Source organism: Podarcis gaigeae, assembly GCF_964106915.1.
Source record: "Podarcis gaigeae genome assembly, chromosome: 13".
NCBI classification, from domain to species: Eukaryota; Metazoa; Chordata; class Lepidosauria; order Squamata; family Lacertidae; genus Podarcis; species Podarcis gaigeae.
In genome coordinates this window covers 36,475,462-36,488,714 of record NC_139689.1, presented here as the reverse complement: position 1 = coordinate 36,488,714, position 13,253 = coordinate 36,475,462, and the positions used below count along the sequence as shown (strand labels likewise).

The window sequence follows — 13,253 nt, the reverse complement described above, 5'->3', positions numbered from 1 at the left end:
GAAAAGTCTCTGTGCATGTTCAGAGGCTCTCACTAGCTAGCCTAAACCCATCTAACACACAAGAAGGGGGTGGGGGAATCACATTCCAGAGCTTGCCACCGGCAGGTTTTAGGCTGAAATTAAGCACGAGCTGATTGCAATGCAATTAACCTCGATCACGTCATCCAAACTGGTTTGGCTGCATGATGTATGAGGATCTCTAGCTAGTAGAAACAAATAATAAAATAAAATTCACATCCTTTTTCTGCATACCCGGAAGCAGTAGTGACAAGATGCTAGAAGAGCTGAGATATCATTATCTTTCTGTGGCAAGGAGCTTTGGCATTGCAAAGAGGTTGCCGAACTGAGAAATTAAGACGAAATCCATTGCAGGATCCTGCTGAGTGGGGAATCTGTGTTAGAATCACACGTACAGTTCCTGCTTGGTATGGGAGGAGTTATTGAAAAGGAACCTTCTCTTCCGTTCCTTTCATAGGGTGCTACTGGATTCCCCGGAGCTGCTGGAAGAGTCGGACCCCCTGGCCCATCTGTAAGTACCCAACCACAAAACACACACATGCCGGCATTGTGGGCAACAATTTAGAAAGCTGTTACACAACCCCCAGGTGGCTGGTGGCGGGAGAGGATGCTCAGTAGGAAGTTCCTTAGAGCCTACATTAGAGGACCTACAAAGATATATGTTGACTCTCTTGGAAGCAGAGAGGATGGGAAAAGAGGGCCATAAGGTGGAAAAGATACAGATTGAGAATAGTGCTGAATCAATTCCTATCTAAATATATACAATGGTTTTAGTCCGAACCAGAAGCATTCCTTATAGAATTGGAAAAGTTGGAAGAGACCACAAGAGTGATCTAGTCCAACCCCCTTCAAGTAGTCTTTGTACATCCACTTTTATTTTTATACTCCCCAAGTTTGCAAACTGGATATCCAGGGTTTTTCCCCCAAATTTTTAGCCCCATCCCCCCCACAATAAAAAAAATCCAGTCTTCAGACATAGCAGAAATTGTTGGGCCTTGTGGATTATTATGGCACACAAGAATCTCTAAGTATGTTTATACCACTATCTTAATGGCCATTCCTTCTTCGTGGAATTGCAGCTGGGGAGGAGAGGCCAAGGATCTTTTAGCATTAAGTTCTCAGCATCCTCGCCAAAACTGCAGTCCACAGGATTTGCTGGAGCAAACCACGGCATTTAAATGACGCTGTCACATAAGCATGGGCAGGCTTTTCGTTTCAGTTTGCTCTACTTGGAGCTGCACCTGATTCAAAATGCGGTGGCCCAAGCTTTTGGCTGTCTCTAGGAACATGCAACCCAATGCAAAATCTAGCTGGTGGGATGGAAACTCCTTCTCATTCTCAGTGACCTACTAGAACCTCACTGGGGTGGGGTGGGGGTCCTTCAAAGATGCTTCATTTGTGAGCCACTGTTCCCAAACTCAACACATGGCCTGTGAGTGTCATTGATTTCCTTGTCCTCTTTTCTTTCCCCCAAAGGGTAACATCGGCCTTCCCGGCCCCCCAGGCCCTGGTGGAAAGGAAGGTGCCAAAGGACCCCGTGGTGAGACTGGACCTGCTGGACGCCCTGGTGAAGCTGGACCTGCTGGCCCACCCGGACCTCCTGGCGAGAAGGGCTCTCCTGGTTCCGATGGACCTGCTGTAAGTAAATGCCTCATCTTACCTTTCATTCCTCTTGAACGGGGTTGCTCGAGCCAAAGTTGGGCGCCTCCTCCATGGGGTTATCTCCCTGTCGCAACATCTGGCTCCCTGATGGCAGCCCAGCTGCCATGTTAACGATTACTCTGCCTTAAATTGGCTTTGGAATTTCCCACTGCTTGTGCAGATCTTTATGGCTGCACCTCTTTAGTGGCGATGTTCTAGTGAGCATCGTTGAAATGCCACATAATGGCTTCCTACATTAGAGACCAGATCCATTCGTTCAGATTGTTGCTTGCCAAGTGTTTGTTTTTTTAAAATGTGGGATGTTTTTCAGTAGAAAAGGTAGTCCTTGCCATGCGTGGTCACACTTTGCTTAAAGAGAGCCTGAAGAAAAATCCCCTAGCCAGCCAAGATACAACAAGGTGTGGGTTCCTTTAGGCAAGGGTAGAAAGCCCCCTGGGCATTATTCACAACGTAAAGTGGAGTCAGGACATCCAACAGTTCTTCTCCTTCAAGCAAGCCCACCATGTTCTTATTTCCCAGCCTGTCTGGGGTCTTCTTTCTTCTTTGGCCATCACTTGTAGCTGAGTAAGATTGTCTTCCATAAACACGGTTTAACAGTGAGTCTGTAAGTGACCGTGGAGGCCAATTCTGGATCCACACGTCCTTCCACAGTGTCTGGGTTATGCCCAGCTCGCCTCCAACCCTTTTGCAGTGCAGCACAATGCTGGCAAAAATGAAATGTGTTTTTCTAGCCAGGATCTTCTCTGTCGACATCTCATGCTCATGTCCATTTTCCTCCTTTAGGGTGCACCTGGTACTCCTGGCCCACAAGGTATTGCTGGACAGCGTGGTGTGGTCGGTCTTCCTGGACAAAGAGGCGAGAGAGGTTTCCCTGGTCTTCCCGGACCATCTGTGAGTGCTCCCCTTCAGCTCTTCTCTGACAACTCTGCGCAGAAAGTCTGGCTTCAGTTTCCTTCTGGGGCTGCTGTTTGTGGGCTGGGGAACAGTGAGGAAATGTTTATTTGAGGGGGAATGTTTCTTAAGTGGACTCAGCCTCATAGAAGGCTGAAAACGCAAGGATACATAAAAGCAAAATAGACACACACACCCTGAGTCTAACTGGAATCTATGACCCAAGTATACCTAGTGCCCGCAATTAGAAGTTTAGTTATCAATTGGCAAAGCGCTCAATTGCATCAACTCTGAAGGTGCAAGAATCTAGCTAGCTGAACAGGTCCTCCTTCAGACCTGTGGTCTGTCCCAGCAGTTGCAGCAGCAGTGCACCATGCCTCCTCCAGCCCATTTACCCCCACCACCTTGGGACATGGTACATGCAAGCAACCAGTGACTTTTCCTGCGTGTCATGCCCGGCTGCTCCTGTCCCTTTAAGCCCCTCCTCATCCTTGGAGACAGTGCAGGAGGGGACAGAGGAGATTCGATTCCCTGCAGCTGTTCCCCTGTCTCTGACTGCCCAGCCGCTTCCTTTCTCCGCTGCCTCATTGGTGGCACAGAACATCACAGATAACTGGCCCTTCCCCTGGATCATTCTCCTCCTCTGCCCTTCCCTTCAGACTCCCGCCTCTCCCTGACAATATACTTCAGTGTCTGATGACTCAGCCTGAAGTCTATGCTTGGCATACGAGGCCCAAAGAAGAGGAGGAAGCACAGCAAAGTTTCAATTTGAGTTGCTGGTTCATGTTTAGTCTTCAGCACTCTTGTGCTAAACACATTTATATGGAAGTCAGCATCAGCGGTACATCTGCAGATACGAGGGATTTGGATCGCAACTCGGGTCTCAAAGCAAGGCTTCTTTTCATCCGTGTGCTGCTCTTTGTTTCTGCTCCTAATATAATGCATAATAACTATGGGCTCTGTCGTCGTTTTCCTTAGTGGCAGTATGAGTGTGCATTAACCCAGATAATCACTTTTGTTTCCTCCAAGGCCAAGAATGAAAATAAAATAAAAGGTCAATATCATTATCCTGTAGAAACAGAGCAACATGTTTTCCATATTACATCTATGGGCTTACCTACACTTACCTTTTGCCCCGGGCTTTCTTAGGCACAAGTCCTGCACTTTAAAGCTCTGTATTCCCCCAGGGAAACCTGCTCTTTAAAGCTGAATCAGAACAAACAGCAATTCAGGTTTTCTGTAGATTGCTGTTTGTTCCAATTCAGCAGTTCGGAGTGGGTTTTTGCAAGGAAAGCGCAAGGACAACAACAACAAAATGCTCTAACACAGAGATTTGAAATGTGGACCTGTGCCCAGAAACACGGCCCAAAAGGAAGTCTGGATGAGCTAAGACAAAGCACTGTTTATTAATTTAGCTTGCTCACAAATACCTGCACAGCCCCTGGCCGAATTGCTGAAAAGTGAAGGCTAAACCCTGGAATTCAGTTCCAAATCTTCCCTACCTCATCAAAAAGACTTATCATTCAACCACAAGTTCTGTGAATTGTCAAAAGTAAGAAACATTTCTAGGGAATCCTGTTGATCATATTAAATGTAAGCCCTGAGACAGGACGTCCTGAAAGATGTAGTAACATTCATCTGTTCAGGTTTTTAATCTGAGCATCTTGCTAGGCCTTTGAAATGCATTTGGCATGTTTTCTGTGTTTTAAGGGCAGGTGTTTGTTTGTTTTTGTGGAGTGCAGCTGTTTCTTAGAAGCAGCTCACTAATTTTTGCAATTCTGTTTTAAAAGAACCATCCACAGCTCCCCAGAACAGAAAAAACCCCACAGTTGTGTGTACTGGAAATGAAAAGAATTCGGGGGGGGGGGAACATTCTCAAACAAGTTCTTCTAGCTCAAACTTGTTTTCAAATCTTGACTTTGTCATCTCTTAATGAGGATTTGTCTCACAGCCTAGACTGCTAAAGATGTAGTTGGATTAAGGGGTATAGGATAGGGGACAAAGTGGGGAGGAGTTAAAATATTGAACTTGGTCAGTTATAACTTAATATTGTTGCCTTAAGCATTGATCAAGAAGACAAAAAAAACTGGTTTTGCAAAGTGTTTTATAAATCTCAGTTTTCAAAGCTGAAACAGATTCAATTTGTAAAATGTAAAATGCAATTCTGGTTTGAAAAAACTTCCTAGAGTCTCAATACCAGGAAGTGAGCAAGCTTTCATAAATAGAACAGTGCTCTGGGTTCTGCGGTATCTAGGAAAGTGATGTAAGCCTTACAGAACAAAACTCCATAGAAATCTATTATCTGAGACTAGCCCATGCTTTATAGAACAGATGCTTCCCCACTTTTGAAATGCAGAGCTATATATTTCAAGTGATACAGAACCCTATGCATTGAAAGTTCTACTTTAGTGCTTTCTGAGACCCCAGGGAACAGAATTCAAACTCTGCCTGGACTAGGCTCCTTCTTTCGCTCTTTTTAACTGTAGTTAACCGTGGTCAAGCATGATGTGTGAATGCGATTCCTCTCCTGCTGTCTTCCTCCCACCTCCTTCTGTATCTCAACAACTGGCTTCTTTTTGTTCTAAATGGGACTGATCTCCACAGGGCGAGCCTGGCAAACAAGGCCCATCTGGTCCTTCTGGTGAACGCGGTCCTCCCGGCCCAATGGGACCACCTGGCTTGGCCGGACCCCCTGGTGAATCTGGACGTGAGGCAAGTCTTCCAAATTCCCTTAGCATCTCCTGTTAAAAGGGTGTTCAAGCAGGCTGCTGCCTGAGACCTTGGAGATATGGTGCCCAATTGTTTTTGTCCTTACAGAGGATAGACAATACTGCTAGATAGACCAGTAGTCCTCCTCAGTTTATTATTATTATTATTATTATTATTATTATTATTATTATTATTATACCCCACCCATTTGGCTGGGTTTCCCCAGCCACTCTGGGCAGCTTCCAACAAAATATTAAAATACAGTAATGCATCAAACATCAAAAGCTTCCCTAAACAGGGCTGCCTTCAGATGTCTTCTAAAAGTCTGGTAGTTGTTGTTTTCTTTGACATCTGGTGGGAGAGCGTTCCACAGGGTGGGTGTCACTACCGAAAAGGCCCTCTACCTGGTTCCCCGTAACTTGGCTTCTCACAATGAGGGAACCGCCAGAAGGCCCTCAGCGCTGGACTTCAGTGTTTGGGTAGAACGACATATGGCAACTTCGTATGTCTGTAAATCCTTACTAGTAGATGTGCATTGAATGATATAGTTCAGTTACAGAGCTGAATAGTTTTAAATCAGTTCTAGATCCCCCATTGGTAGCTAGAGAGTTCTAGAGTTTCAACGCCGCCGTGATCTCAGTCTCACCATCTTTCTTCTTGATTGACAGGGCTCTCCTGGTGCAGAAGGTGCTCCCGGTCGCGATGGTGCTGCTGGTCCCAAGGTGAGTTGCACATGCATGTGTGTATGCAGCAGGTGTCCGGAACGGGCTGGTGTCGCAAGACCCAGGTCCGATAACTTTGCAAAACGAAAGACTTGATTTCACAAACGCACACTGGTTCTGAGCTTTGATCACCTCTTCTTGCCTCTCCCTTTCCCAAACAGGGTGATCGTGGTGAGACTGGCCCAGCTGGTGCCCCTGGCGCTCCCGGTGCCCCTGGTGCCCCTGGCCCAGTTGGCCCTGCTGGCAAGAATGGAGACCGCGGCGAGACTGTAAGTGGCGCTTCCTTTCCTTCTGCTACAACGCAAAATGTGGCGGGCGGGTGGGAGTTTTCTGAATCCTTCATTTTTCCAAATCCCACTAGGCCACATATATGTAAACCGACTTATTTCAGATCAGTGGATCTGAAATAATGCCAGTCATTCACAACTTTCCCTTTTCACAATCAGTAAAGATGCAGGCAAGATGGGTATCCATTTGCAGATGAAGTAGGCATACCCTCCACACCCGGTTTCAGGATCTTACATATTTCAGGAGCGTGCCTTCGTATCTAATTAACGTGGAACACTTCTGGTCCTGTGCTCAGATTCGCTAAAGGGGCTCTCTTTCACGCTGCTTTAATTAACTTGGATTGGCATCCACCTATGGCTCCTCATTTGTTAGTTCGAAATAATTACTCGAGCCATATGAGAGCGCCGTGGGGGAACCTCTTCCATTACACTCTCCCCATCCTTATTGCAACTCTGCCAGAGGATTAATGAGGTCACTCATTTGTGATCTTAACGTGCTCCGATTCCACTCTCTAAGCAGGGGGTGGTCAAACCCAGGGAGCAATATCTTCCGCTCGAATCCTATGGAACATCCCAGGATCTCGCTAGCAAATGCAGGAATAGACAACTCCCAGATTTATTCGTTGGCGTGCTTATATCCTGCCTTTTTCGTCTTTGGAACTCGAGGCAGTCTGCACGGGGGTTCCCAAGTGGTCCCCCGTGCGAATCCTGAGCAGACCTAAATCTGCTTAGTTTCAGCAAGGTGGATGCAGCCATCTGGTGGCCATATATGCCCACCTACACATCCTAAGCATCAGGCTGGCTGCTGTAGTGAAAACACTTTACAACCAACAATCCAACAAACAGATAGACAGATAGGTGGACAGACTCTACAGACAGACTCAGGCTCTTCCTGCTGTGATTGCCCTCCCTTCCAAGGACTGGGCGACTAAAGGAATAAGTTGCATGCTCAATTACATGCGGAATTTTAAAAGCGATGATATATACATTTTCTCCTTTTCTCCTTCCCTCTAGGGTCCCGCTGGCCCTGCTGGCCCCGCTGGCCCTGCTGGTGCTCGTGGTCCTGCAGTAAGTTTGGGCTTTGAAATGTCCTCTCTCTTTCTCTCTTTCTTTTCATAAAATCATAGAATTGGAAGGGGCCATAAGGGCCATCTAGTCCAACCCCCTGCAATGCAGGAATCTTTTGCCCGGCATGGGATTTGAACCCATGAGCGTGAGAGTAAGTCTCGTGCTCTACCAGCTCAGCTATGTTATACTGGTAGAATATATAATATGCTATTCAGTAAGGCTGAATGGATATACTTGGACACTTCCTGTCTGTATGATCTCTGCTACCTTTGCCTTATGGTTGAAATACAACTAGAAATAAGCACTCCAAGTTCATATCCCGAGTTACGCAGAGAGACTTGCTGATAGGCATTTCCTTCCTTTCTCCTTTGTGAAAGCCCAATAAGCCAATTTTTAAAAATTAAAATTAAAATCTTGCTTTCCGTTTCTAGGGCCCACAAGGTGCTCGTGGTGACAAGGGTGAGACTGGCGAACAAGGTGACAGAGGAATGAAGGGTCACAGAGGATTCTCTGGTCTCCAGGGTCCCCCTGGCCCCCCTGTAAGTACCAGAAAGCTCTTTGCCATTTTTGATGTAGAGAAGCTCCAGACGTCACAGATACCCTCTGACATTTCTCAAATAGGGACGTCCTAAGGAAAAGTGGGATCAAATCAGAAACTGGGACAGCTTCTCTTAAGTCAGGGGCATCCCTGGAAAATAGGGACACCTGGAGGGTCTTGCTTTAAGGCTTTAGTCCTCGTGAAGGAGAGAAATGTCCTCACACAAATTGGAGCCTTGCACCTCTGATCTAGAGAGCTAGAACTTTCCTGTCTCATTTCTGTGGCTTAAGACGGTCTGGAACAGAATGAAGGACAGACCTTTCTTTCAATAGCCACAATAACTTAAATTGAGCCTCTGCATTCAGAGGAAACCTGCCTCCTTTCCCACCCTGTTTTCTGAACTCCCCAGAGGCCTCTGACTAGCCACTATTCAGAGACAGGTGGATTTCGGTCCAGTTGTTTAATGAGCAAAAGCTACCGTCGCTTTCTGCAAGGAAATTCCACCTTTGGATGCCTTTTCAATGAAACATCTAGTCGGGGGGGTGGAGGAAAGAAAAGGGGGAACTTTGACATCTATTTGGCCTGTACGACTGCAGGTCCTTGAAGGGTCACCAAAGCCCTCGCCCATTAATCGGCTTCCGTTTACAATTCCATCCAGATCTCCAATTGCACCAACTTACTTAATCAAAACTTGTAATTCCAGTTTTCCAACTTTTAGAGACAGAGGGCAGGCTAACAAGCAACAATTTTGTTCCTAAATTTCTTCAGCTACCCATATGTATTTTTTCCCCTTCCCCTTACAGATGTCAGTTTTGTCACGCCATGCATTTTGCAAATAAGTGCTTGCCTGCATTCATGCACATCCCCATTTGTTCCACGCATTCCTCCGTCCAGAAAGGCTTTGAGCCTGCCATGTGGTCGAAAGCAGCAGTGGGCCTCAGCTGTCACTCGGTGTATAGTTGTTGTCACTGAGCAATGGCCAAGGCAGGCTTGGGCCTACCTTAGCGGCAAAGAAATAAGAACTTTAAAGATGGAGGCCTTAGATTGCTGTGGCTTCCTTCGGGTCCCTCATTAACGCAGGCCACTTATTTACACAGTGGCAAGATTGGAGAAGATGTATTTAGATCTCCACACACCTCAAAGCAATCTGCATTTGATACACATTTCTTCCTGGTCCCAAATGCGAATACAGTATGCTACCCAGTAGTTGTGACGAGCATGGGCAAGGCACATGAAAAATATGCCACAAAAATATTGCCTATCCTTCTTTCCACCCATGACCTAGAAATCTAATTGCTGAAAGGCTTCCATTTGAGATATACCCAGTTTCCATTGTACTGAATTAAACCTTTTTTAAAAAAAATATAGGGTTGCCATATTTCAAAAAGTAAAAACCAGGACACCCCCCCCCACACACACCAAAGCAATTTTTCTATTGACTTGCCTAAGATCCAGGACAAAGCGCCGCCTTTCGGAATTTCCTCCCTGACGTCAGTTCCACCTTTGAAATTCCAGTAATGTCTGGGAAAATCCAGACATATGGCAGCATAGATATCATTTTATTTTATTTTATTTTGTACTGAGTGAACCTAATGGTTCCCATTGCCACTTGGAAGAGTAGATTGATGAAGGAACACATGTGAGATTGGCATGGACAGAAGCTAGATTGATACTTCCTCTCTGTTACTGAACAGGACTGCATTTTCTCCCATTTAAATAAACCTGTTTTCCCCCAGATGATCATCAAAACTGACAATTTTTTTTCTTTTGTGCAGGGCTCTCCTGGTGAACAAGGTCCCTCTGGTGCTTCTGGCCCTGCTGGTCCAAGAGTAAGTATGGATTGGGCTGTAAAGCGCAGCATTTTAGCTATTAGCTATTATTGCTAGACTTCAGTCCTTCTATGCACCTGTTGTTGTTGCTGCTGCTGCTGCATCATTCATGTTAACAACAAAAGCTTCACTCATGGTACATTTTTGTTCTGCCTTCCTGACAGGGTCCCCCTGGCTCTTCCGGTGCCGCTGGCAAAGACGGTCTGAATGGTCTTCCCGGCCCCATTGGCCCACCTGGTCCCCGTGGTCGCACTGGTGATGTTGGTCCTGCTGTACGTATTCCTTCTCACTGTACAAAGCTCATAGTTATCAGCACAATGGGTAGATGAGATCTTTGTCTCCAACTCTTCTTCTTTTCCTTCTCCAGGGTCCTCCCGGACCTCCTGGACCACCCGGTCCCCCAGGTCCACCCAGCGGCGGCTTTGACTTCAGCTTCCTGCCCCAGCCTCCTCAGGAGAAAGCTCACGACGGTGGCCGCTACTACAGAGCTGATGATGCAAACGTGATGCGCGACCGCGACCTGGAAGTCGACACTACCCTCAAGAGCCTGTCCATGCAGATCGAGAACATCCGCAGCCCTGACGGAACCCGTAAGAACCCAGCCCGCACTTGCCGCGACCTGAAGATGTGCCACGGAGACTGGAAGAGTGGTGAGTACAGTCGGGGGAAACAATTCTCAGGTGCATCTCTTAAATGCCACGAATTCTCCTTTTTTCTGGACCACGTCCGTTGGCAGAATGGCTCTGCCCTGCTCTTTCCTTCCCCATATATCAATCTTCTCACTTCCCCTCTCTTCTCTGCCATGTTGACCTTTCTCTTTCACTTGAGGATTGTTTGCACAGCCAAGCATATAGTTGTTTTCTCAGGTCCTGGGCCAGGAATGGATTTTCCACCGGAGCTGACTGGGCAGTGATTTGGGTGCCTTTTCTCACAGCCTCTTCCCTAAATAACATGCTTGAGTCAAGCAGAACGATTAATTCTCCCAAGTAGCTTCTATCTGCAGAATGTGACTTGCATTTACTTAGGTCCTAAAGGGTGAAGTGGGCCTTCTAAGTTGCTGTAGAGCTTCTCTGGCCCCTCTCCCTTCTCCTACAAAAAAAAATATGCTTAGGAAGCAGAACGTCATTTCTTGTGTAGATAATTAATGCTGGGAAGTGATGGGGCAACCATCTATTTTATATAACACACATCCACCTCCCCCTATTCCCTGGCTCTCTGAAGTCCATCTCAGCCATACATATGTAGTTCTATTCTTTTGTTTTTAACTGTTTGCCTCCTCGTCTTATATGGAGTAAGGCTTGGGCAGATATTTTCCTGACCCACTTGGGCAAGTCTGAGAACTCATTGCATGGAGGGTGGGATCTGTGAGATGGGAAGAAGCAGGAGGGGGCAAATGGTTGGCCAGTCCCCTTTTAGATCAGGTTGGTGTAAACTGATGTTTTGTTTTGCTCCTGTGATCCGTTCTCCATCATCCCCATTCACTTGACCCCATTCCTCACCAGGCGAGTACTGGATTGACCCCAACCAAGGCTGCAACCTGGATGCCATCAAGGTCTACTGTAACATGGAGACTGGAGAGACTTGTGTCCAAGCTTCTCAGCCCACCATCCCCCAGAAGAATTGGTACACCAGCAAGAACCCCAAGGAGAAGAAGCACGTCTGGTTCGGCGAAAGCATGTCCGATGGCTTCCAGGTGAGACCAGGAATCGGTGAGGCAGCGACAGTTAACCAGCAAGTGGCTTAGCTGGGACTGCCAATCCCTTATTCCGAGCTCGGACCGGAGAGAGTTATTTCAGGGTCAGGTTTCCTCCAAGTCACCTGCTGAACTAGAATGGATACAAATTCCACATGAATTCCATGTGCGGAAAGAATGTCACAGGCAGAAGAACCTGGTGACTGCTTGGTTGTTTCAATGGAAGCTTTGGGACTGTTTAGCAAGAGGATGAAAAGACTGAGAATAGATAATCACCTTAATGCACAGGTAGGAGTGGCCTCAATGAGACTGAGAAATCCATGTCGACTTTCCATGTCTGCCATGGAATCTGCTCAGATTGTAACCAGAAAGATTAAGTTGCCCATTGAGAAAGGGCCTTTAGCTGTAAAAGGCGGAAGAGCCCTGGAATTGGTTGCCTAGGGAGGCCTGGGCATCATTGGGCTTCGTTGGAATGGGCTTGATTCACAAGGCAGAAGAAGGACCTGGATGGTGGCTTGATGCCACTTCTAACCTTTATCCAAGGATGTTGAACACAATAGATGAAAAATGGACAGGAAGGAGGGAATTTATGTTGACCAAGGCACCTTGGAGTACAATTCCTGGTGCTTGCAGGAAGTTGGGCTTGATGGCTCCTCAAATCACTTCCAACTCTATGATACTTGGAAGCAAAAGGGAGAGGGGAAGATCATTGGTTAAAAGCAAGCATAGCCAATTTTCAAATGATATATTCCAGAGGTTCAGCTGGGCTCAAAGGTCCCTTGACTTAGCATGCTGGAGTAGTCTAGCTCAAAGAAGTTGCAGATGGTACAACTTGGAGAAGCAGTCTGTCAAGGAGAATGTATACCTGTTGCCTCATCTATCTCTCTACATCTCATTTGTTTCCAAGCTGGATTTTGGCTCCTTAAAGCAGCAGTCAGCTTATCTGGCTTTGCCCATTACTGCATTACTTCCTGCCTCGGCCCTCTGAGCAAAGGAGCTGGTTAGATTCCTAGATGTAGCAGGGGGTGGGGTTCCTAGAGGACATGACGCGAGCGCTAACCAATTCCTTGCTTCCTCCTTCCCTCCGTCTCCAATGACAGTTCGAATATGGTGGCGAGGGATCCGACCCAGCTGACGTTTCCATTCAACTGACCTTCCTGCGGTTGATGTCCACTGAAGCTTCCCAGAACATCACCTACCACTGCAAGAACAGCGTGGCTTACATGAACGCAGAGACCGGCAACCTGCAGAACGCTCTGCTCCTCCAAGGCTCCAACGAGATCGAGATCAGAGCAGAGGGCAACAGCCGCTTCCTCTATGGAGTCCCCAAGGATGGTTGCACGGTGAGCGATTGGGTCTTTAGATGTGGGGTGGGGGTTACAATAGATTCTCTCTCTCTCAGACTGGAGACCTTGTGCATAAGCTGCAGTGTTTTACTCGCAGCTGGCAGGGGTGTTCACCCTCTATACCTCCTGCTAAAACCATGATTTGGAACTGGGAGTCAATCCATATAAAAACAAACGCCATATGTAAGAATGGCCAGAGGCAGGGAGAAATAGGGGTAGGCAGGTCTGGCTGAGGAAGTCAGGACTGCAGGTTGACGTCTCGGTGCTGTGATTCCTATCTATGTTTGGAAACACATACACAGGGTGCTTTTCAGTGCTGAAGCGTGGCAGATGAGGGATGGAATAGCCCTATTCAGCAGCAGAACCCTCTGAAAGATCTCAGGGCGGGGAAGCCGTGGCCCACCAGAAGTTTGTTGGACTTCAGTTCCCATCAGCTCCATGACCAGTGCTCAGGAGTGATGGGAGTTACAGTCCAATAATATCTGGAAGG

General features: G+C 47.0%; 1 protein-coding gene and 1 long non-coding RNA gene across 4 annotated transcripts in view; one reads left to right on the top strand and one right to left on the bottom strand.

The window, feature by feature from the left end:
• LOC310830303 overlaps nucleotides 1–13,253 on the bottom strand; it is a 32,228-nt gene that overhangs the window by 14,234 nt on the left and 4,741 nt on the right. The window lies entirely within an intron of this gene.
• Nucleotides 1–13,253, top strand: part of COL1A1 (collagen type I alpha 1 chain) — a 44,492-nt gene that overhangs the window by 30,305 nt on the left and 934 nt on the right. For 2 of the 3 annotated variants that reach the window (XM_083709007.1, XM_083709006.1), the window contains 13 exons: nucleotides 476–529; nucleotides 1,495–1,656; nucleotides 2,464–2,571; nucleotides 5,176–5,283; nucleotides 5,949–6,002; nucleotides 6,164–6,271; nucleotides 7,304–7,357; nucleotides 7,789–7,896; nucleotides 9,671–9,724; nucleotides 9,889–9,996; nucleotides 10,092–10,374; nucleotides 11,227–11,417; nucleotides 12,518–12,760. In XM_083709007.1, coding sequence (XP_083565133.1) covers nucleotides 476–529; nucleotides 1,495–1,656; nucleotides 2,464–2,571; nucleotides 5,176–5,283; nucleotides 5,949–6,002; nucleotides 6,164–6,271; nucleotides 7,304–7,357; nucleotides 7,789–7,896; nucleotides 9,671–9,724; nucleotides 9,889–9,996; nucleotides 10,092–10,374; nucleotides 11,227–11,417; nucleotides 12,518–12,760 — 1,635 coding nt within the window. The remainder of the gene's footprint in view (nucleotides 1–475; nucleotides 530–1,494; nucleotides 1,657–2,463; nucleotides 2,572–5,175; nucleotides 5,284–5,948; nucleotides 6,003–6,163; nucleotides 6,272–7,303; nucleotides 7,358–7,788; nucleotides 7,897–9,670; nucleotides 9,725–9,888; nucleotides 9,997–10,091; nucleotides 10,375–11,226; nucleotides 11,418–12,517; nucleotides 12,761–13,253) is intronic. The other variant, XM_083709008.1, reaches the window with a different exon arrangement.